Genomic DNA, 21998 nt, shown 5'->3' with positions numbered 1-21998 from the left:
CACTCCAGCCTGTCCCTGAATAGTTTCTCTGTCGGCCCCTGCAATTCCAACCTCTTTCTCTGTTTGCTGGAGTTTGCTGGTGTGCTGCTGACAAACCTCAGGACAGCAAGTTCTGCTAAAATGCCCCATACAGAGCTGTGTGAGCTGTGGCACCAGCTCGTGGTCACCTCTTGTGAAGCCTCATGCCGCTGACTCCTTGCAGGCATTCAGGAGATGGTGGACAGGGGCAGGCAGCTGCAGAAGGCTACCCTGTGTGTCTGTCTGCAGATCTGTCTCGTTAGAGGCCCGGGGCAGGCTTTGCGGCGCAGCTGTGCCAGTGGTGGCCTGCGCTCCAGTGGTTATGGAAACACGTGTGCCAATAGCAGCTTTTCCCCCGAATCACAGTCTGTCTCATGTGTCGCTGTTGCTGTGTCTCACTTGGGGCCAGATTCGATAGGTGCTGTCTTGAGAGAGGAAGCAGGCAGCTGGGATGCAGCAGGTGCAGGAAGTCGGCACCTTCTGTGGCTGGGCCCAGCACTGCCAGATGGAGGAGGCAGTGACACCCTTCGGACACACTTGGCAGCTCGAGGGGTGCCTGGAGGCCACCGTCCACGTTCACTGATGCCACTTGGCTGCGTGGGGCACCCTGACAGCCGCTCTCAGGACAACCTGGCACCTGCTGGTTGTGGCTCTGATTCCACCACACCCTGACACCAGCCGTGCCTGCCATGGCAGAGCAGGCGGATTAGAGCACAGCCCTCGCTGGATGTTCTAGCACGTGGAGGGTGGTGCTCACTGGGTGTGGTCACTGCCCACGTGCTGTAGGGTGTGGGCTCGCGCTTGTGAACCCGTTCCTCACCCTCCTACCTCGGCACCCTGGGACCTGGCCCGCAGCCTGTGTGCGTGAGGCCCCGGCAGGCTGCAGGACTAAGCTCGTGGTTCTGAGGCCTACACATCCACCCTACTGCCCGTGCTAGCTTTGCATTCCAGAAGCTTTCTGTTCTCCCCACGGCCACCCCCTGCTCTGTGCTTTAGGCCCTGAGGGCACTTTGCCCATGTGCTGCAGGGCTGTGCTTGTCCCGTGGTCTCCAACTCTTAGGACAGGCCAGGGCTCTGCAGGCCAAGCTCAGCGCCGTATGCTGCGCCATGGATTCCTAGCAGCTGGGTGGCAGGCGCCACCTCTGGAGCACCAGGACTTGTGCGGCTTGAAATTGAAGGGGCACGTGCAGCAAAACAGACCAGGCACTGCTAGCGCTGCTGAGCTCACGGGGTCCTGGTGGGGGTGGGAACCTCCCTGTGCTGGAACGCAGCACGCTGGGGCCTGAGGCCTGTGGTGACAGAAGGAGGGACCGGGGGACAACGCTTGCTGGGCCCAGTCATGGCTGACCTGGGGCCACACGGGGATGGGAAGGGGGATGGCAGGGTTGGCGAGGGCTGCCAGGCAGCTGGGTGCAAGGGTATGAGGGCAGGGCCCTCAGTGTGGCTTTCTTCATCAGGTCATAAACCGCTCCACCACCGAGCTGCCCCTCACCGTGTCCTATGACAAGGTCTCACTGGGGCGGCTGCGCTTCTGGATCCACATGCAGGACGCCGTGTACTCCCTGCAGCAGTTCGGTATGTGCCGCACACAGCCGGCGTCTGGGTGAGGCCGCCCTGGAGCCACTCGGGCGTCCAAGTGCGAATCCTGACACAGGCCGGGGCCTCCTCGCCTCCTGCTGCAGATCCTTGCACAGACGTTGAATCAGAGGCTAGTAGCGCCTGCCTCACTTTTCTCCTTGGAGATGACCTGTTGATTGTCTGGAAATTGGCTTTATTAAGAACATAATATGTGAAATGCCATGAGTTTGGTCAAATGAACCTTAACTGTTGACGAGATTGACTTTTATTTGTTTGTTTGTTTGTTTTGAGACAGAGTCACGCTCTGTTGCCCAGGCTGGAGTACAGTGGCGCAATCTCTGCTTACTGCAGCCTCCGTCCCCCGGATTCAAGCGATTCTCGTTCCTCAGTCCCCCCAGTAGCTAGGATTACAGGCGCGTGCCCCCACGCCTGGCTAATTTTTATATTTTTAGTAGAGATGGAGTTTCACCGTGTTTACCAGGCTGGTCTTGAACTCCTGACTTCAAGTGATCTGCCTGCCTGAGATTCCCAAAGTGCTGGGTTTACAGGCATGAGCCACTGCGCCCGGCCTAAATTTTTATATTGAAAACTGTATTTGTAATGTTAGGTAAGATTGACATTGCCTGTTTTATATTGTATGTTTTTTTTCCTTGACAGGGTTTTCAGAGAAAGATGCTGATGAGGTGAAAGGAATTTTTGTAGATACCAACTTATACTTCCTGGCGCTGACCTTCTTTGTCGCAGCGTTCCATGTGAGTCGTCCACCGAGGGGCTTGCCGCAGGCACTTGGGGGGCTCCCTGGGCCCCGGGCCTCCTGCAGGGGTCCTGGACCTGGGGTTTGTGGGCGCCGTCTAGCCCTGTGGCCCTCAAGTGTCCACTCCCATCACTCAGCAGCCAGCACGCCTGATACCAGGCGACCATTGTCCCAGTGGGCGGTTTCTTCCAGTTCTGAAAAGGGAGGGACCATAAAGCTCCATCCACAGCCTTGGCGACTTGGGCTGTGCTGGCTTTGGGGGCGGTTTTGAAAAGGATCCAGGGTACTCTGAGCAGTGTCCACACCAGGGAGATGAATAGGTGCAGGCATCTCACTCTCCCCTGCCCAGGCCCCGACCCCATGCAGAGCCAGGGGCGGAGCTGGGCAGCCTCTAGCAGAAAGTAGTTCTCTTGTATAAATTCTAACACACTGATTTTTAAATGTAAAAAGTCAGTCCTGTGTGTATACAGTAGTTCCCCCTTACTCGATGTGTATACAGTAGTCCCCCCTTATCCTCATCCGGTGTGTATACAGTAGTCCCCCCTTATCCTCATCCGGTGTGTATACAGTAGTCCCCCCTTATCCTCATCTGGTGTATATACAATAGTCCCTCATCCTCATCCCGTGTGTATACAGTAGTCCCCCCTTATTCTCATCTGGTGTGTATACAGTAGTCCCCCCTTATCCTCATCCGGTGTGTATACAGTAGTCCCCCCTATCCTCATCCGGTGTGTATACAGTAGTCCCCCCTTATCCTCATCCGGTGTGTATACAATAGTCCCTCATCCTCATCCCGTGTGCATACAGTAGTCCCCCCTTATCCTCATCCGGTGTGTATACAGTAGTCCCCCCTTATCCTCATCCGGTGTGTATACAGTAGTCCCCCCTTATCCTCATCCGGTGTGTATACAATAGTCCCTCATCCTCATCCCATGTGCATACAGTAGTCCCCCCTTATCCTCATCCGGTGTGTATACAGTAGTCCCCCCTTATCCTCATCCGGTGTATATACAGTAGTCCCCCCCTTATCCTCATCTGGTGTTATACAGTAGTCCCTCATCCTCAGGGGGTGTGTTCAAAGACCCTCATTGGATGTCTGGATATATATCAAATAACGTAATGAATGAATATATGTATTATGTAATGGTTATGATAAAGTTCAATTTATAAGTTAAGCACGGTAAGAGATTACCCACAATAACTGGTAACGGAAACAGGACAGGACAGTGTGATAAAGTTACGTGGGTGTGGTCTCACTCTCAGAATATCTATCTCATCGCACTGCTCCGTGCTAACCGAAACCATGGACAGTAAACCATGGGTAAAGCAAGGCTGCTGTGCTCTTACTGTCGTTCGTGGAGCTGAGCTGCTAGGGAGAGCCATCCTTGTGGCTGTTAGGCTTGCCTGTGGTTAGGCGGCACCCAGGAGTGCGGCCGGCACTGGTTCTGAGTGCCTGGGAGTTTGGCTGCCAGTCAAGCTAAAACTTTCCAAAGCCGTACTAGAGAATTAAACGATTTTTATTAAAAGGTCAGTGTCTCTAAGGATGAGCTCATGCATGGTTAGGTTTTTTTAAGTTTTTTTTGGAGACAGGTCTCAGTACGTTGCCCAGGCTGGTCTCAAACCCCTGGGCTTAGGTGGTCCTCTGGCCTTGGCCTTGCAGTAGCTGGGACCACAGGCATGGGCCACCATGCCCAGCCCTTGCGTTTTTAGCACAGTTGAGAGATGAGGCTGCCCTGAGTGGGCACAACCCGAGAGCAGGGGTGCCCAGCCAGGCCCATGATCCAGGGGAATCCAGAGCCTCCAATTGCCTGGGGGCCTTTCCAGCAGTTCAAGTCAAAGATACATATTATTTCAGAAGTGCCCCTGCAAAGCCCGCCTGGGCACTCTAGGTTCTGACATGGCAGGCCAGGTGCGTAGAGGCATGGGTCCCGAGTGTAGACACTTATCCTGATGCGTTCTGAGGCTGAGTACACCTGCAGTCTCAACGGTCACACACGAAGCCTCTATCTCTGTCTCACAGGAGATAGAAACAGCAGGAGATGTGAGTTGCTGTCGTGTGTGTTCTCTCTAGCTTCTCTTTGATTTCCTGGCCTTTAAAAATGACATCAGTTTCTGGAAGAAGAAGAAGAGCATGATCGGCATGTCCACCAAGGCAGGTAGGCGCCCCGAGCGTGGCCCTGCTCAGATACTCTGCCCTGGGGAGCTCACTGGAGCCCGCAGTAGAGGGCTGCCTGCCTCGCTGCTGGCTGCAGACACAGCCCCGGGTGTGTGCTTGGCACTTGAGAAGCCTCTGAGACCAGGCACCGTAAAGCCCAGGGAGCCGTTGCGGCAATTGTGGTGGGACCATCAGAGGCTGCACGGCTCAGGGCCTCCAGCGGCTGCGCGTCTCAGGGCTTCCAGAGGCTGCACAGCTCAGGGCCTGGCTGTGGACTCTGGCGTGCATGGGGTCTGGGTCTGGGCTGTGGAGAGTGAGATGCATGGACCTCTCGAGCCTTCCTGGCTGCTCATGGGCGCTGAGCAGGGCTGGGGCCTCACATCTCCTGTCTTGGTTCCCTCGCCCCGTCCTCCTGCCGGTGTTCCTTCCCCGACCAGCGCAGGCCTGGGCGTGTGGGGCCTGCCAGGTGATGGCAGTTGATAGGCCCGTGGTGCTGTGCCCAGCAGTGACAGGCAGTGTGCAGCTGTTAGGTAGGGCAGTCAGGGACCCCTGAGGCCAGGCAGCCCAGGCAGGAGGCCTGCCAAGATCTGGGACCAGTGTTCCTGGCCAAGGGTGCCTGCCATGGTTTAAGGGGCCCAAGTGAGTGAGGGGTCCTCCTGACCTTGCAGGGGTGGAGGTTGTCACAGTGGGGTGGGGAGCGGCGGTCTGGACAGGGGTGAGGGGTTGATGGGTGTGAGGACGAGGAGTGGGTGTGTCCTGTTGGTTAGGAGTGAGGAGCGTTTGGCTCCAGTATCAGACCCGAACAAGTTGTTTTTCTCGCATGGAAAAGACGCCCAAGCAGGTGGCCCTGGCTGCCTGGGGGCCCTGCCGTGTTCTGTGTTGTTGTCTCCTAACCCTAATGCCTTTCCTGGCGTCCCGGGTTGGAGTGGCCAGCAGACAGCGGCTGTGGCCTTGACCACTGTTTGTCCTGTGGCTCCATGGATCTGCTTCCCCTGCGTGCCCTCGGGGCTTGCAGGAGGAGGAGACGTGTTGAATAAGCTGGAGTGGTTCTTGAGGTACAGCTGGGGAGGAAACAAATCCAGACTTGAAAAGCCACGCGCTTATCACAGAACTGGCATAAGACACGCCCGGAAGCAAAGCTGTGCTGGCCCCGTCATCCGACCTCTGCCCACGTTCCATGCTCATTTGCAAGTGTGGCTCAGACACGTGTTTGTGGAGCTGGTGTGGGGCCAGCTGTTCAGTTCAGCAGCCTTCCAAACACTTTCCTAGCTGCTGAATGCCTCATTGTTCTTTTTAAACGGGGTGACGTGGACTGGGGAGTACCTGAAGCTTCTTGGGCGTGGTGGGTTGGGATGGGGGACTGGGGGTATGTGTGTGACTTGGGGAACACAGGTGGGGTCTGCCCTGCACCCCCTCCCAGCCCGACCATCCTGTCCTCAGTGCTCTGGCGCTGCTTCAGCACCGTGGTCATCTTCCTGTTCCTGCTGGACGAGCAGACGAGCCTGCTGGTGCTGGTCCCGGCGGGCGTTGGAGCCGCCATTGAGGTGAGTCCCAGGCAGTGACCTGAACTGTCTGAGGTCCATGTGCCTCCACACACTCAGGAAAGGCTTTCAGCCCCGGGACATGAGACCTTCTGTGGAAGCCTGTGTGCTTGTTCCTGATGGCCTCAGTGTTCTGGAAGCTGTGGGAGGGCAGGCAGTGGGTGTAAAGGCTTTAAACAAGTGGAGAGCAAGGAAATGGGTGTTCGGATGGTATCAGCTCATGAGGCCCTGTCCACCAAGCAGAGTGTCCTGAGGCCCTGTCCACCAGGCAGATAGTCCTGAGGCCCTGTCCACCAAGCAGAGAGTCCTGAGGCCCTGTCCACCAAGCAGAGAGTCCTGAGGCCCTGTCCACCAAGCAGAGAGTCCTGAGGCCCTTTCCTCCAAGCAGAGAGTCCTGAGGCCCTGTCCACCAAGCAGAGAGTCCTGAGGCACTTTCCTTCAAGCAGAGAGTCCTGAGGCCCTGTCCACCAAGCAGAGAGTCCTGAGGCACTTTCCTCCAAGCAAGAGAGTCCTGAGGCCCTCTCCACCAAGCAGAGAGTCCTGAGGCACTTTCCTCCAAGCAAGAGAGTCCTGAGGCCCTCTCCACCAAGCAGAGAGTCCTGAGGCACTTTCCTCCAAGCAGAGAGTCCTGAGGCACTTTCCTCCAAGCAAGAGAGTCCTGAGGCACTTTCCTTCAAGCAGAGAGTCCTGAGGCCCTCTCCACCAAGCAGAGAGTCCTGAGGCCCTGTCCACCAAGCAGAGAGTCCTGAGGCACTTTCCTCCAAGCAGAGAGTCCTGAGGCACTTTCCTCCAAGCAGAGAGTCCTGAGGCCCTCTCCACCAAGCAGAGTGTTTTCATGTGCTTGAGAAATCCCACCATGTGCAAAGCAGAGGTGTAAACCGTGGGGCCTTGAGAGGCTTGTGCTGTGGCTGGAGATCTGAGCACAGCGGCCAGGTAGGCAGTGACGGAAATCACTCGGTGCCCTGTGGTCCAGCCTTGGTTGTTCCAGAGCTCAGAAAAGCCGGCCAAAAGGGAGCCTCGTGGGGCAAGACCAGCTCAGGAGCAAACCCTTGAGGGGGGTGATGGCGTCAGGGTGAGAGGGCCCAGACTTCAGCCTAGCTCCTCCCTGAGCTCTGTGCCACACCGGCGGGAGCCGGAGTCTGAGGTCTCCACAGTTGGTGGCCCACCTGTGGGTGGGGGCCTCTGCGACCGTCATGCCTGTAAAGAAGGAGCTGGATTAAACGTGCCGGCAGAGGAGAAGCTGGATGAAACGCGCCCCCAGTGGAGGAGCTGGATGAAACGCAACCACAGAGAACGAGCTGGATGAAACACACCCGCAGAGGAGGAGCTGGATGGAATGTGTCTGTAGAGGAGGAGCTGGATGGAATGTGTCTGTAGAGGAGGAGCTGGATGGAATGTGTCTGTAGAGGAGGAGCTGGATGGAATGTGTCTGTAGAGGAGGAGCTGGATGGAATGTGTCTGTAGAGGAGGAGCTGGATGGAATGTGTCTGTAGAGGAGGAGCTGGATGGAATGTGTCTGTAGAGGAGGAGCTGGATGGAATGTGTCTGTAGAGGAGGAGCTGGATGGAATGTGTCTGTAGAGGAGGAGCTGGATGGAATGTGTCTGTAGAGGAGGAGCTGGATGGAATGTGTCTGTAGAGGAGGAGCTGGATGGAATGTGTCTGTAGAGGAGGAGCTGGATGGAATGTGTCTGTAGAGGAGGAGCTGGATGGAATGTGTCTGTAGAGGAGGAGCTGGATGGAATGTGTCTGTAGAGGAGGAGCTGGATGGAATGTGTCTGTAGAGGAGGAGCTGGATGGAATGTGTCTGTAGAGGAGGAGCTGGATGGAATGTGTCTGTAGAGGAGGAGCTGGATGGAATGTGTCTGTAGAGGAGGAGCTGGATGGAATGTGTCTGTAGAGGAGGAGCTGGATGGAATGTGCCTGTAGAGGAGGAGCTGGATGGAATGTGCCTGTAGAGGAGGAGCTGGATGAAATGTGCGTGTAGAGGAGGAGCTGGATGGAATGTGTCTGTAGAGGAGGAGCTGGGTGGAATGTGTCTGTAGAGGAGGAGCTGGGTGGAATGTGCCTGTAGGGGAGGAGCTGGATGAAATGTGCGTGTAGAGGAGGAGCTGGATGGAATGTGTCTGTAGAGGAGGAGCTGGATGGAATGTGTCTGTAGAGGAGGAGCTGGATGGAATGTCCCTGTAGAGGAGGAGCTGGATGGAATGTCCCTGCAGAGGAGGAGCTGGATGAAATGTCCCTGCAGAGGAGGAGCTGGATGGAATGTGTCTGTAGAGGAGGAGCTGGATGGAATGTGTCTGTAGAGGAGGAGCTGGATGGAATGTCTCTGTAGAGGAGGAGCTCGATGGAATGTCCCTGTAGAGGAGGAGCTGGATGAAATGTCCCTGTAGAGGAGGAGCTGGATGGAATGTGTCTGTAGAGGAGGAGCTGGATGGAATGTGTCTGTAGAGGAGGAGCTAGATGAAATGTCCCTGTAGAGGAGGAGCTGGATGGAATGTGTCTGTAGAGGAGGAGCTGGATGGAATGTGCCTGTAGAGGAGGAGCTGGATGGAATGTGTCTGTAGAGGAGGAGCTGGATGGAATGTGTCTGTAGAGGAGGAGCTGGATGGAATGTGTCTGTAGAGGAGGAGCTGGATGAAGTGTGTCTGTAGAGGAGGAGCTGGATGAAGTGTGTCTGTAGAGGAGGAGCTGGATGAAGTGTGTCTGTAGAGGAGGAGCTGGATGGAATGTCCCTGTAGAGGAGGAGCTGGATGGAATGTCCCTGTAGAGGAGGAGCTGGATGGAATGTGTCTGTAGAGGTGGAGCTGGATGGAATGTGTCTGTAGAGGAGGAGCTGCATGGAATGTGTCTGTAGAGGAGGAGCTGGATGGAATGTGTCTGTAGAGGTGGAGCTGGATGGAATGTGTCTGTAGAGGAGGAGCTGGATGGAATGTGCCTGTATAGGAGGAGCTGGATGGAATGTGCCTGCAGAGGAGGAGCTGGATGAAATGTGTCTGTAGAGGAGGAGCTGGATGAAATGTGTCTGTAGAGGAGGAGCTGGATGGAATGTGTCTGCAGAGGAGGAGCTGGATGGAAGGTGTCTGTAGAGGAGGAGCTGGATGGAATGTCCTTGTAGAGGAGGAGCTGGATGGAATGTGTCTGTAGAGGAGGAGCTGGATGGAATGTGTCTGTAGAGGAGGAGCTGGATGAAGTGTGTCTGTAGAGGAGGAGCTGGATGAAGTGTGTCTGTAGAGGAGGAGCTGGATGGAATGTCCCTGTAGAGGAGGAGCTGGATGGAATGTGTCTGTAGAGGAGGAGCTGGATGGAATGTCCCTATAGAGGAGGAGCTGGATGGAATGTGTCTGTAGAGGAGGAGCTGGATGGAATGTGTCTGTAGAGGAGGAGCTGGATGGAATGTGTCTGTAGAGGAGGAGCTGGATGGAATGTGTCTGTGGAGGAGGAGCTGGATGGAATGTGTCTGTGGAGGAGGAGCTGGATGGAATGTGTCTGTGGAGGAGGAGCTGGATGGAATGTCCCTGTAGAGGAGGAGCTCGATGGAATGTGTCTGTAGAGGAGGAGCTGGATGGAATGTGTCTGTAGAGGAGGAGCTGGATGGAATGTGTCTGTAGAGGAGGAGCTCGATGGAATGTGTCTGTAGAGGAGGAGCTGGATGGAATGTGCCTGTAGAGGAGGAGCTGGATGAAATGTGTCTGTAGAGGAGGAGCTGAATGGAATGTCCCTGTAGAGGAGGAGCTGGATGTTATGTGTCTGTAGAGGAGGAGCTGGATGGAATGTGTCTGTAGAGGAGGAGCTGGATGGAATGTCCCTGTAGAGGAGGAGCTGGATGGAATGTGTCTGTAGAGGAGGAGCTGGATGGAATGTGTCTGTAGAGGAGGAGCTGGATGAAGTGTGTCTGTAGAGGAGGAGCTGGATGAAGTGTGTCTGTAGAGGAGGAGCTGGATGAAGTGTGTCTGTAGAGGAGGAGCTGGATGAAGTGTGTCTGTAGAGGAGGAGCTGGATGGAATGTCCCTGTAGAGGAGGAGCTGGATGGAATGTCCCTGTAGAGGAGGAGCTGGATGGAATGTCCCTGTAGAGGAGGAGCTGGATGGAATGTGTCTTTAGAGGAGGAGCTGGATGGAATGTGTCTGTAGAGGAGGAGCTGGATGGAATGTGTCTGTAGAGGAGGAGCTGGATGGAATGTCCCTGTAGAGGAGGAGCTGGATGGAATGTCCTTGTAGAGGAGGAGCTGGATGGAATGTGTCTGTAGAGGAGGAGCTGGATGGAATGTCCCTGTAGAGGAGGAGCTGGATGGAATGTGTCTGTAGAGGAGGAGCTGGATGGAATGTGTCTGTAGAGGAGGAGCTGGATGGAATGTGTCTGTAGAGGAGGAGCTGGATGGAATGTCCCTGTAGAGGAGGAGCTGGATGAAGTGTGTCTGTAGAGGAGGAGCTGGATGAAGTGTGTCTGTAGAGGAGGAGCTGGATGGAATGTGTCTGTAGAGGAGGAGCTGGATGGAATGTCTCTGTAGAGGAGGAGCTGGATGGAATGTGTCTGTAGAGGAGGAGCTGGATGGAATGTCCCTGTAGAGGAGGAGCTGGATGGAATGTGTCTGTAGAGGAGGAGCTGGATGGAATGTGTCTGTAGAGGAGGAGCTGGATGGAATGTCCCTGTAGAGGAGGAGCTGGATGGAATGTGTCTGTAGAGGAGGAGCTGGATGAAATGTCCCTGTAGAGGAGGAGCTGGATGGAATGTGTCTGTAGAGGAGGAGCTGGATGGAATGTGTCTGTAGAGGAGGAGCTGGATGGAATGTGTCTGTAGAGGAGGAGCTGGATGGAATGTCCCTGTAGAGGAGGAGCTGGATGGAATGTCCCTGTAGAGGAGGAGCTGGATGGAATGTGTCTGTAGAGGAGGAGCTGGATGGAATGTGTCTGTAGAGGAGGAGCTGGATGGAATGTGTCTGTAGAGGAGGAGCTGGATGGAATGTCTCTGTAGAGGAGGAGCTGGATGGAATGTCCCTGTAGAGGAGGAGCTGGATGAAATGTCCCTGTAGAGGAGGAGCTGGATGGAATGTCCCTGTAGAGGAGGAGCTGGATGGAATGTGTCTGTAGAGGAGGAGCTAGATGGAATGTCCCTGTAGAGGAGGAGCTGGATGGAATGTGTCTGTAGAGGAGGAGCTGGATGGAATGTGCCTGTAGAGGAGGAGCTGGATGGAATGTCCCTGTAGAGGAGGAGCTGGATGGAATGTCCCTGTAGAGGAGGAGCTGGATGGAATGTGTCTGTAGAGGAGGAGCTGGATGAAGTGTGTCTGTAGAGGAGGAGCTGGATGAAGTGTGTCTGTAGAGGAGGAGCTGGATGGAATGTCCCTGTAGAGGAGGAGCTGGATGGAATGTCCCTGTAGAGGAGGAGCTGGATGGAATGTCCCTGTAGAGGTGGAGCTGGATGGAATGTGTCTGTAGAGGTGGAGCTGGATGGAATGTGTCTGTAGAGGAGGAGCTGCATGGAATGTGTCTGTAGAGGAGGAGCTGGATGGAATGTGTCTGTAGAGGTGGAGCTGGATGGAATGTGTCTGTAGAGGAGGAGCTGGATGGAATGTGTCTGTAGAGGAGGAGCTGGATGGAATGTGCCTGTAGAGGAGGAGCTGGATGGAATGTGCTTGCAGAGGAGGAGCTGGATGAAATGTGTCTGTAGAGGAGGAGCTGGATGGAATGTCCCTGTAGAGGAGGAGCTGGATGGAATGTGTCTGCAGAGGAGGAGCTGGATGGAAGGTGTCTGTAGAGGAGGAGCTGGATGGAATGTCCTTGTAGAGGAGGAGCTGGATAGAATGTGTCTGTAGAGGAGGAGCTGGATGGAATGTGTCTGTAGAGGAGGAGCTGGATGAAGTGTGTCTGTAGAGGAGGAGCTGGATGAAGTGTGTCTGTAGAGGAGGAGCTGGATGAAGTGTGTCTGTAGAGGAGGAGCTGGATGGAATGTGTCTGTAGAGGAGGAGCTGGATGGAATGTCCCTATAGAGGAGGAGCTGGATGGAATGTGTCTGTAGAGGAGGAGCTGGATGGAATGTGTCTGTAGAGGAGGAGCTGGATGGAATGTGTCTGTAGAGGAGGAGCTGGATGGAATGTGCCTGTAGAGGAGGAGCTGGATGGAATGTGTCTGTAGAGGAGGAGCTGGATGGAATGTGTCTGTAGAGGAGGAGCTGGATGGAATGTGCCTGCAGAGGAGGAGCTGGATGGAATGTCCCTGTAGAGGAGGAGCTGGATGGAATGTGTCTGTAGAGGAGCTGGATGGAATGTGTCTGTAGAGGAGGAGCTGGATGGAATGTCCCTGTAGAGGAGGAGCTGGATGGAATGTGTCTGTAGAGGAGGAACTGGATGGAATGTGTCTCTAGAGGAGGAGCTGGATGGAATGTGTCTGTAGAGGAGGAGCTGGATGGAATGTCCCTGTAGAGGAGGAGCTGGATGGAATGTGTCTGTATAGGAGGAGCTGGATGGAATGTGTCTGTAGAGGAGGAGCTGGATGGAATGTGTCTGTAGAGGAGGAGCTGGATGGAATGTCCCTGTAGAGGAGGAGCTGGATGGAATGTGTCTGTAGAGGAGGAGCTGGATGGAATGTGTCTGTAGAGGAGGAGCTGGATGGAATGTGTCTGTAGAGGAGGAGCTGGATGGAATGTGTCTGTAGAGGAGGAGCTGGATGGAATGTATCTGTAGAGGAGGAGCTGGATGGAATGTGTCTGTAGAGGAGGAGCTCGATGGAATGTCCCTGTAGAGGAGGAGCTGGATGGAATGTGTCTGTAGAGGAGGAGCTGGATGGAATGTGTCTGTGGAGGAGGAGCTGGATGGAATGACGCTGGAGCTCCACAGGCAGGGTCCCTCCATAGGTACTAGTCACAGTGCCATGCCCGGCTCTGGCACCCGTCCTGAGCTCCGTGGGTGATGCCTTCCAAGGATTTAGCCATGAGGTGGCGGCTCTCAGAGCGGTCCCAAAACTGGCTCCAGGGCTGTCCGAGTGCCAGGCAGAAGTAGGTGGCGGCTTATTTGGGTGCATGTAGTGTGGCGTAAAGAACCGCACTCACATGCTGTGTTTGTTGTCTGCTGGGCGGTGGGTGTGCAGCCCAGCTGACCAGGTACGCCTCCCGTGTGTGAATTAGAGGCCCAGGTCCAGCGTCCAGCGCTCTGGCCTGAGCTGTTTGAGGGACAGGAAGAGGACAGTGGGCTGCACGGGGCCATGGGCAGCGGGTCCTACCCGTTACTGTCTGGGTCGTTCATTCGTGGCTCCTGGCCTTCGAATATGAAAGGAACTATTTCCTGATTTCTCCCCTCAGCTGTGGAAAGTGAAGAAGGCATTGAAGATGACTATTCTTTGGAGAGGCCTGATGCCCGAATTTCAGGTAGGATTATGTTGTAGTGGCTGAACCCCAAGCCTCTCTGAAGAGTGTGGTTTTGCCCCCTGCGCAAAGAGTACGATGGCCACCTGCAGATGAGTCACTGCGGGCCTCTGTCGGGGGAGCCTCCGTGGTGGAGGCAGCACTGGTTTCTGATCGCAGCCACTCTCTTCGCCTGAGGATTCCCTGGTCATATACCTAGTTCTGACCGTCTTCAGTGCAGACGGCAGCACTTCTGGGCCTGAGCCGGCCTCTGGGAGGAAGGATGCTGGCTGGCCAGCGTGGGTGCTTCGTTTTGGCACCTTGTCCAGAGGCGCTCCTGAGGCTGGTGCTGACTGGGGTCCGTACAGTCCTGGCAGTCCTGAAGTGAGTGAGCCCCTGCCCTGAGCTGGTGGTTGCCCCAGTGCCTGGGCGCTCATAAGGCCCCTAGGCAGATGAGGGCTGGGGCACAGCTGGAGTTGAATCTCAGTGCCCACGGATGGACCTTGATTGAGGCGGGACCCTCAGCAGTCACAGGCTGAGATTTTCCATGCTGTGGGCAGGGGGGTTGGGAAGCCCAGCAGACGCAGCGCAGCCACTGTGTTCCACCTGGCCCCATGGCTCCTGGCCGGCTGGTTGGGAGCAGTGTTGGCTGTGCCTGTGTGCTCTGCAGTGTTCTCACTGAAGCGGTGGCACTGAAAACTGAGCCGCCTGAGCGAGGAACAGCAGTGAGGCCGCGTTGCCCCCGTCAGGCTTGCGGGACCCAGGGCCAGGGTGAGGCGGGAAGGATCCATGCGGATCCCTGTCCTCTGGGTCCTCTCCTCGCCCGGTAGGGACCTGAGCGCCCTCTGTAGTGAGGCCTGGGTCAGCTCTGCAGCCATATGTGACGCCCCTTAGTCACAGCTCAGCTGTGCTCAGATCCTCCCTGAGTCTATTAATATCACTGTGTTGAATTTCACAACAGTTTGGCACTTACAGCGAATCTGAGAGGAAAACCGAGGAGTACGATACTCAGGTAAGTCACGTGTGATTCAGGGCACGTGCATGCCAGGCAAATCCAACACCCTCAGAGACGGGGCTTTTACTGTCATTGCTCAGTGCGGAAGTCTCCTTGGAGTACGGGTCAGCCCGCCTTGAGCAGGGATCCCAAGAGTGAACATATAAAACCCAAATTTCTTACTGGGAAGGGCGGGGGCTCGCAGAGACTCATTTCCCAGTTCTTACAGGCACAGCCTGCCTGTGTCACCGTATAGTAGGGATATTTTCATCGTTTGTAAGTCACATTCGCCAGGCAGCTGACACAGGCCATGGTGTCTGCTGTGGTTGCTGGGAACGCACTTGCTGTCACCAAGGGCATAACGGCTGCGGCCGCACAGTGGCCTGGAGGAATGGCCCCAGCAGCACAGGGCGTCACCTTTCCCCATTGCTGTTGGGGGAGCTGGAATTCTCAGTTCAAGTTAATAGAACATTTCTGCACAGGAATGATTTTAGTTTGGTTTAATCTTCACCAGCTTACATCCAATTTTCATGGAGTGGTAAAGCTGAAATCAGAATAGATACGTTGGCGATGTAACTACATTACTTAGTAGGCAGTTTTTTCAGGTTTCTTTCCATTATGTTTATCGATCTGTTGTGGGTTGGTTGGTTTTGACCAACCGGAATTGATCTATTATTGTTAACTAGCGCCTGAAGTTACACCCGGGCTCTGGCGTGTGCGGTGCCTCCTGGGGCTGTGGCGAGTGCGCGATGCCCTGCCTGTGCCCCTCACGCCGCCCCCTGCAGAACAGCCCTGCCACCCCGAGTGCTGTAGCTCGTTCTGTCTGTCCCTGTCGGGGTGAGCTCCATGCAGTGTGTTTACAGAGGCTTGGCGTTTGGGCCTCTAACTGGAAGCCATCTTTGTTCCCTGCAGGCCATGAAGTACTTGTCATACCTGCTGTACCCTCTCTGTGTCGGGGGTGCTGTCTATTCACTCCTGAATATCAAATATAAGAGGTAGGAGGCCGCACACGCTTCCCCTGCTGCGTCTTTCCCCTGAGAAAGCCATTTGGATGACTGAGCCAGAGTAGGGTGCGACTAGAGGGCAAACTCGGGGCCGGGGCACTTGGGCGAGCGCCTGGGAGGGGTCCTGCCCCTGCAGCTGCACACGGTGGGCTCTGGGCCTCAGTGTCCCCCTGGTAAGGTGTAGCTGAGAGGACTGACTCCAGCCACCAGGCTTCATGGGAGGCTTGGGCCTGAGCTGAGAGGGGTCCTGGAGCCCCCAGCCTCTGTTGCCCGGGTGGGGTGCTGGCCCTGGGCCAAGAGGGATCCCGGAGCCTCCAGCCTCTGCTGCCCGGACAGGGTGCTGGCCCTGAGCTGAGAAGTGTCCCGGAGTCCCTGGCCTTTGCTGCCTGGGTGGGGTGCTGGCCCTGAGCTGAGGGGTTCCTGGAGTGCCTGGCCTCTGCTGCCCGGGCGGGGTGCTGGCCCTGAGCTGAGAGGGGTCCTGGAGCCCCCAGCCTCTGCTGCCCAGGTGGGGTGCTGGCCTTGAGCTGAGAGGGGTTCTGGAGCCCCCGGCCTCTGCTGCCTGGCCAGGGGTGCTCAGTGCTGTCTCCAGCTTGAGAACCAGGCTCAGCACTGCTGCTCTTGGCTGCCGAGCTGCCGTGAGAGCACCTGGGTATTTTCAGAGGATTTTTAATGAAAGAATTATTTTTCGTCAATTTAATACAGATATTAAGCTATGCGAGAAATGGGACTTCTCCTTTTTTTTCCGTTTCAGCTGGTACTCCTGGTTAATCAACAGCTTCGTCAACGGTGAGTCCATGTGCTTCCCTGCTTCAGTAATAGTGTTTCCAGCAGGCACCGATTTAATTGTTCTTGCATTGAAACCCAGTGTGGCAAGCCCCCCTGTGATTTGAGGCTAATCCCTCCCCACCCTGTTCTGGCACATGTGCGGTGCCCAGGGCTCCCCCCAGGCTGTGAGCAGATAAAGCCCTGCGTGGCTTCACAACAGTGACTGGTTCTGAGAAACAGGTCCTTGTACAAGCGACAGGGAGTGCTCACACCAGCTGTGGCAGCCCCTCCACGCCAGGCTGTGTGGTGCAGCCGCCTGGTATATGTGTCCATCACTGATGAAAACAGCGTTGTGTGGTGCATGACTGTTGTCTGTTTTCTTCATGGAAACAAGGAAACCTAAGCATTAAAACACCACCATCCACGTCTGGTTCCTTAGAGCAAATGGAAGCACCAGGCTCTGGTGCACGGCGCACCCCCTCCTGCCGATGCAGTGTGGGGACCCTGCAGGGCCCTGTGCTCGGGGCCACATGTCCTGGGAGGCCCGCCTGCCCCAGGTGGCACCTTCAGCTGCATGGGCTGCTGTGTCCATCCCCCGGCCCCACCAGACCAGCCCCGATCGCAGCTTTGTGGTCTCTTGGGGAAGTGGTCCCGTGAGCATTAAGGGCGAGGGCCTGTCTGGTGCAGAGCAGGTGGGTCCTGCACTGCCGTCCTCCCTGGTAGGAGTCCCACACCTGACCCCTGGGGCAGGACCTTGTGGGTCAGGAGGCCGTGTCCTCATAGCCCCAGGGTGCTCCAGTGCTCTCACTGACTTGACCCCGTGGGCAGCAGTTACACTGATAAATAAATAGAAGAGCTTTGCTCTCCAAAGTTGTCGTAGACTCTTGATAAACTTACCAGCCAGAAAGCTGCTTCACACCATGATAGACTCTGAAGTTGTCTGGATAGCAGACCTTGTTTTCTGCCCACTATGCATAGACGTGGCAGCTCGGCCCTCCACGCCTCGTGAGTGCCGTCTGTGCGTAGATGTGGCAGCCCAGCCCTCCGCACCTCGTGAGTGCTGTCTGTCTTTCTGCAGGGGTCTATGCCTTTGGTTTCCTCTTCATGCTGCCCCAGCTCTTTGTGAACTACAAGGTAAGGCGGTGTGTGCTGCCCGCGGCCCGGCCCCCGTCTCCTGTGCTGCCCACAGCTGACCTGGGCCTGTCTCTCCTGTTGCAGTTGAAGTCAGTGGCACATCTGCCCTGGAAGGCCTTCACCTACAAGGTGAGTGTGACAGCCGGTGAGGAGTCCCTTCTCACTGAGCAGAGCGTGAGCAAGGGCGTCTTCCAGCCAACAGCATTACTGGGGCCATCTCTGCCCAGAGTGCATCTGCAGCTGTCCCTTTCATTGAAGAATATTGAGGAGGCTCCTTTAAAAAAAAGCGAAGAGCTGTAGAGTAACTTCAGACCCTGAAAGACTGGGGTGGTTCTCTCACTTGTCACAGATTTGGTTTTCTTTTTCTTTTTCTTTTTCTTTTTTAGTGTTTATGTTTCTTCTTAGCACATGTGTCAAGACACAGACCCCCTGTGGCCCAGTAACCGGTGTCTGGGGACAACGGATTCAGGCCTCCCAGGCAGGAATGGAAGCCCCCATGGGCCGTGGCCATTCCCCGCTGGCAGAGCTGTGGAGGCCCCCTTGGCTCCGTGTGGGATTAGAAGTGCCTCAGCATTGCAGGCGGAGCTGAGTTAATGGGACATGATTTGCACTTTTCTGAAGTCAATTACAAGCTCCCAGAGGAAAGGGCAATGCTCAGGTGGCTCTGCCCTTGGCTCTCCCCTTGGCTGTGATCTCGGGCGGCTCTGCCCTTGGCTCTGTCTCGGGCGGCTCCAGCCTTGGCTCTGCCCTTGGCTCTGGTTTCAGGCCATTCCCTTTGGGTTCCCCGATGTGGGAGCCTGGGCAAGACCCGCAGTGTGTCGGGTGCCAGCAGCTGTGGGGAGCCCAGGAGGGAACAGAGCTCCGTGTCTCCACTTGCCGGCTTTCTGCTCTTTTTGTTGTTGCTGTGAGGAGTTCCAGTTAGTTCCAAGCATCTGCCAAAAGCCGTTTGCTTGGTTAGGTTACCAAAAACAGTAGGATTCCAGCCCCAGCAACTGGGGTTCACCCTCCTCCCGTCTGGCCCTGCAGGCTTTCAACACCTTCATTGATGACGTCTTTGCCTTCATCATCACCATGCCCACGTCTCACCGGCTGGCCTGCTTCCGGGACGACGTGGTGTTTCTGGTCTACCTGTACCAGCGGTGGTGAGTGTGGCTGCGTATGCTCGGCCGTTGCTCCGTCTCAGCGGCGTGGCTGCTGCTGAACGGAATGACGGCTTTCACCGCACCCTGCGCCTGTTTATCCATTTGAGGGAAAAGATAATTTGCAGGTGGTGGTTTTTCCTGTCTTGCCTAAACTTGGGTTCCAGTTGCCCATGATATGTCCTGGCAAGAAACTGTTCCAGCTCTGTCTCCTCATTGTGCTTTAGAAATGCTCGTTTCTATGTGAATTATTGATGAGCCACTGAAAGCAAATGTCTCTCCTTAAGCGATTTATTTACCTATTCACAGTCATTGCTATTGAGCAGAACAGAGACCGTAGCACGGCTAATCCATACTTGGCGCTAGCCTTGAAGTGTCCAGCCAGCAGTGTGGACCTGCAGGGCAGAATGTCACTGGGGAGCTCACTCACCCCAACATTGGCCACACCCCTTAAACCAGCCACCAGGGCCTCTGAAGACGACATTGTGTTGACCTCTCAGCTTGGCCTTCAGGTTGAAGGCTGATGGCTGAGGAAAAGGCTTTGTGGAATTTTCTAAACGCGGAGGCTCAGGCCCCACCCCGGGCCTCGGAATTTTCTAAACGCGGAGGCTCAGGCCCCACCCTGGGCCTCCCGCTTCCCTCCAGGGCTGACATCTGCCCTCTCAGTCAGCAAAAGCTCCCTCCAGCTCTGCTGTGCCAGGGTAGGAGCCAGGGATCTGGGGCTCCCCTCGGGAGGGTTGCATCTGGACCACTGCAAGCACTGCCCTCACCTCCAGTCCCGGCCCCAGGGCCTTGTCCAGGGGTGGAAGGAGTGTGTGTCACCCCCAAGGCCTGCTGCCAAGTGTCTCAGAGCCTCCTGGCTATGTCCTTTCTCTGGCCCTCGAGGTCCCTTTTCCCATCTCCCTCCCCCGACCAGGAGGCCACCTCACACACCACGGCTGTGACACTTCCCTGTGCCCTTCCCAGGCCATGGCCCCCCTCAGGGCCTGGGGCCATCCTACTAGTGCAGGAGAGGGATCCTCTTCCCCCAGGCCATCCTGGTGGGTCCTGTCTAGGTCCGGGGTGCCGGCCCTTGGGGAGCGCAGTGCTCCCGTCCCCGCCCTGTCTCCACACTCAACCTCGCCAGGTGTTTCAGAGCCTCTGTCCCAGCCGATGTGAGGCTGGTATTGTTCTGCCTGTTTTAACTCTTTGTTCGGGTGCAGTTGGCACATCCACACAGTGGCTCATGGCCGCCCTTGCCTAGCTCTCCAGGCCTGGCCGCCGGCTGCCCCCCAACCCTGTTGCTGTCTCGTGCAGCCCCTGCACTGGAGCTCCAGCTTGTGTCAGCGGGAAGGGCTATTTCACCATAAGCAACACTCACACTCACACGGGGCTTGGTTCCTGTCCCCCGTTCACCATTCTCAGATCCCCCAGCTGGTCTCCTGCCCCCTGCAGAGCTTGAAGTTGTCCAAGCCATGGAGCCCCGGACGCTGCTGCGCCTGGTGTGGTTGTCTCAACTGTGAGCCCTTCGAGTGGCTCCCAAGTCCTCGCAGGTGGCCCGGGGCGTGCCTGAAACTGTGCTGTACTCAGGCTCTGTGTTTCTGGCTCCAGACCTGCAAAGGGTGTTTGGCCAGGATCACAGGGCCCTTGGTGGGCAGCAGGTCTGTTTTTAAGCTGAAACCCTGTACTTCTGTTCGCGGCCGTGTAGAGCTGCCCCTTACGCCACAGCTTCCTCATCCATACGTAGGGGTGATGTTGGCAAGGCCTCCGGGGCGCTCAGGACCAAAGGCGGCGGCAGTGTCCTGCCAAGTGTTCACAGCTGAGGAGACGCGGTCCCTGAACACGGCAGTTCCTGTTCTGATCACTCGAGTCTCCGTGATGCCACCGTTCCCAGAAGGCAGCCCGTGCGGCCTCCGGGTCCCCCCTTCAGCCGTGGCAGCCCGTGCGGCCTCCGGGTCCCCCCTTCAGCCGTGGCAGCCCGTGCGGCCTCCGGGTCCCCCCTTCAGCCGTGGCAGCCCGTGCGGCCTCCGGGTCCCCCCTTCGGCCAAGCTTCCCTTTCCTTGAGAGCAGCGCGCTGGCCTGGCCATGCAGAACAAAACACAACTCAGAAATCCCTCCTCAGCCCTCGGCAGTAAAACTTCTGAGGATTCGACTTTTTAGTTAATTTGCTCACTGTGGCAGCTCACTGGAAAATAAATCGAGGATGCCAAGTCCTCCTCTTAGAAAAATAGCCCCTGCAGTAGGGTTTGCTGATGTGCTCATTTGTGTCGTTGCAGGCTTTATCCTGTGGATAAACGCAGAGTGAACGAGTTTGGGGAGTCCTACGAGGAGAAGGCCACGCGGGCGCCCCACACGGACTGAAGGCCGCCCGGGCTGCCGCCAGCCAAGTGCAACTTGAATTGTCAATGAGTATTTTTGGAAGCATTTGGAGGAACTCCTAGACATTGCGTTTTCTGTGTTGCCAAAATCCCTTCGGACATTTCTCAGATATCTCCCAAGTTCCCATCACGTCAGATTTGGAGCTGGTAGCGCTTACGATGCCCCCACGTGTGAACATCTGTCTTGGTCACAGAGGTGGGTGCTGCCGGTCACCTTGAGCTGTGGTGGCTCCTGGCACATGAGTGTCCGGGGTTCGGCCATGTCCTCACGCAGGCAGGGGTGGGAGCCCTCACAGGCAAGGGGGCTGTTGGATTTCCATTTCAGGTGGTTTTCTAAGTGCTCCTTATGTGAATTTCAAACACGTATGGAATTCATTCCGCATGGACTCTGGGATCAAAGGCTCTTTCCTCTTTTGTTTGAGAGTTGGTTGTTTTAAAGCTTAATGTATGTTTCTATTTTAAAATAAATTTTTCTGGCTGTGGCATTTTTCTTGACCTGGTATAATGAAAGTATTTCAGATATTTGAGTTTAACCCTTTTCCAGAAAGTAATACATGATATGGATTTATTTATGCATTAAAAGAGCAAATTTAAAGAGCCCTTCCCAAGCCTTTGAGTCATGAGTGTTCTTAAATACGTAGCATCTCAGTTTTTTAAGACTAAACTATTGTACAGAGCCATGACCCATCAGGTCAAGCTTATCTTGCCCTAGGTTGAGGCAGAGAGAGAGAAATGGAATAGAAAGATGGGTGGAGAACTGCTGGACTCAGTGTGTAGTGAAGTTTAATGTTTGTTGAAGTTAGTTTTTGTGGGGTTTGTTGTTCTCAGCTCACAGCAGCCTCCACCTCCCATGTTCACACAATTGATCCTCTTGCCTCAGCCTCCTGAGTAGCTGCGACTACAAGTGTGCACCACCACATCCAGCTTTTTTGTATTAATATTTTTAGTAGAGATGGGGTTTTGTCATGTTGTCCAGGCTGGTCTCGAACTCCTGATCTCAAGTGATCACCCGCCTCGGCCTTTTGAAGTGCTGGGAGTACAGGCATGAGCCACCACACCTGGCCTCTAAATATATAATCTTTTTTTATTCCTGGTCATTTCCTTGCTCTAAGTCTCCTTTGCCAATAACAGCTTTCATCCTCTTGTGTTTCTGGAACAGGCTCCCCTCTCATGGGCCTGGCTTCCTTGCAGCTGAGGGGCTTTGGGAGCCCTGCTCAGAGCC

At 55.5% G+C, this 21998-nt stretch overlaps 1 protein-coding gene across 2 annotated transcripts in view; it reads left to right on the top strand.

The window, feature by feature from the left end:
* The window catches only part of CLPTM1L (CLPTM1 like), a 28926-nt gene extending 7550 nt beyond the window's left edge, over positions 1–21376 (top strand). For both annotated transcript variants that reach the window (XM_063604162.1, XM_063604163.1), the window contains exons 6-17: positions 1476–1593; positions 2254–2348; positions 4422–4506; positions 5946–6049; positions 13342–13407; positions 14345–14395; positions 15290–15372; positions 16133–16167; positions 17225–17280; positions 17365–17409; positions 18307–18422; positions 20675–21376. In XM_063604162.1, coding sequence (XP_063460232.1) covers positions 1476–1593; positions 2254–2348; positions 4422–4506; positions 5946–6049; positions 13342–13407; positions 14345–14395; positions 15290–15372; positions 16133–16167; positions 17225–17280; positions 17365–17409; positions 18307–18422; positions 20675–20759 — 939 coding nt within the window. In that variant the 3' untranslated portion in view covers positions 20760–21376. The remainder of the gene's footprint in view (positions 1–1475; positions 1594–2253; positions 2349–4421; positions 4507–5945; positions 6050–13341; positions 13408–14344; positions 14396–15289; positions 15373–16132; positions 16168–17224; positions 17281–17364; positions 17410–18306; positions 18423–20674) is intronic.
* The last annotated feature ends 622 nt before the right edge of the window (positions 21377–21998 follow it).

The sequence above is a fragment of the Pan paniscus genome, chromosome 4, assembly GCF_029289425.2.
Source record: "Pan paniscus chromosome 4, NHGRI_mPanPan1-v2.0_pri, whole genome shotgun sequence".
Lineage (NCBI taxonomy): Eukaryota > Metazoa > Chordata > Mammalia > Primates > Hominidae > Pan > Pan paniscus.
This window is presented reverse-complemented; position numbering and strand designations above follow the sequence as displayed.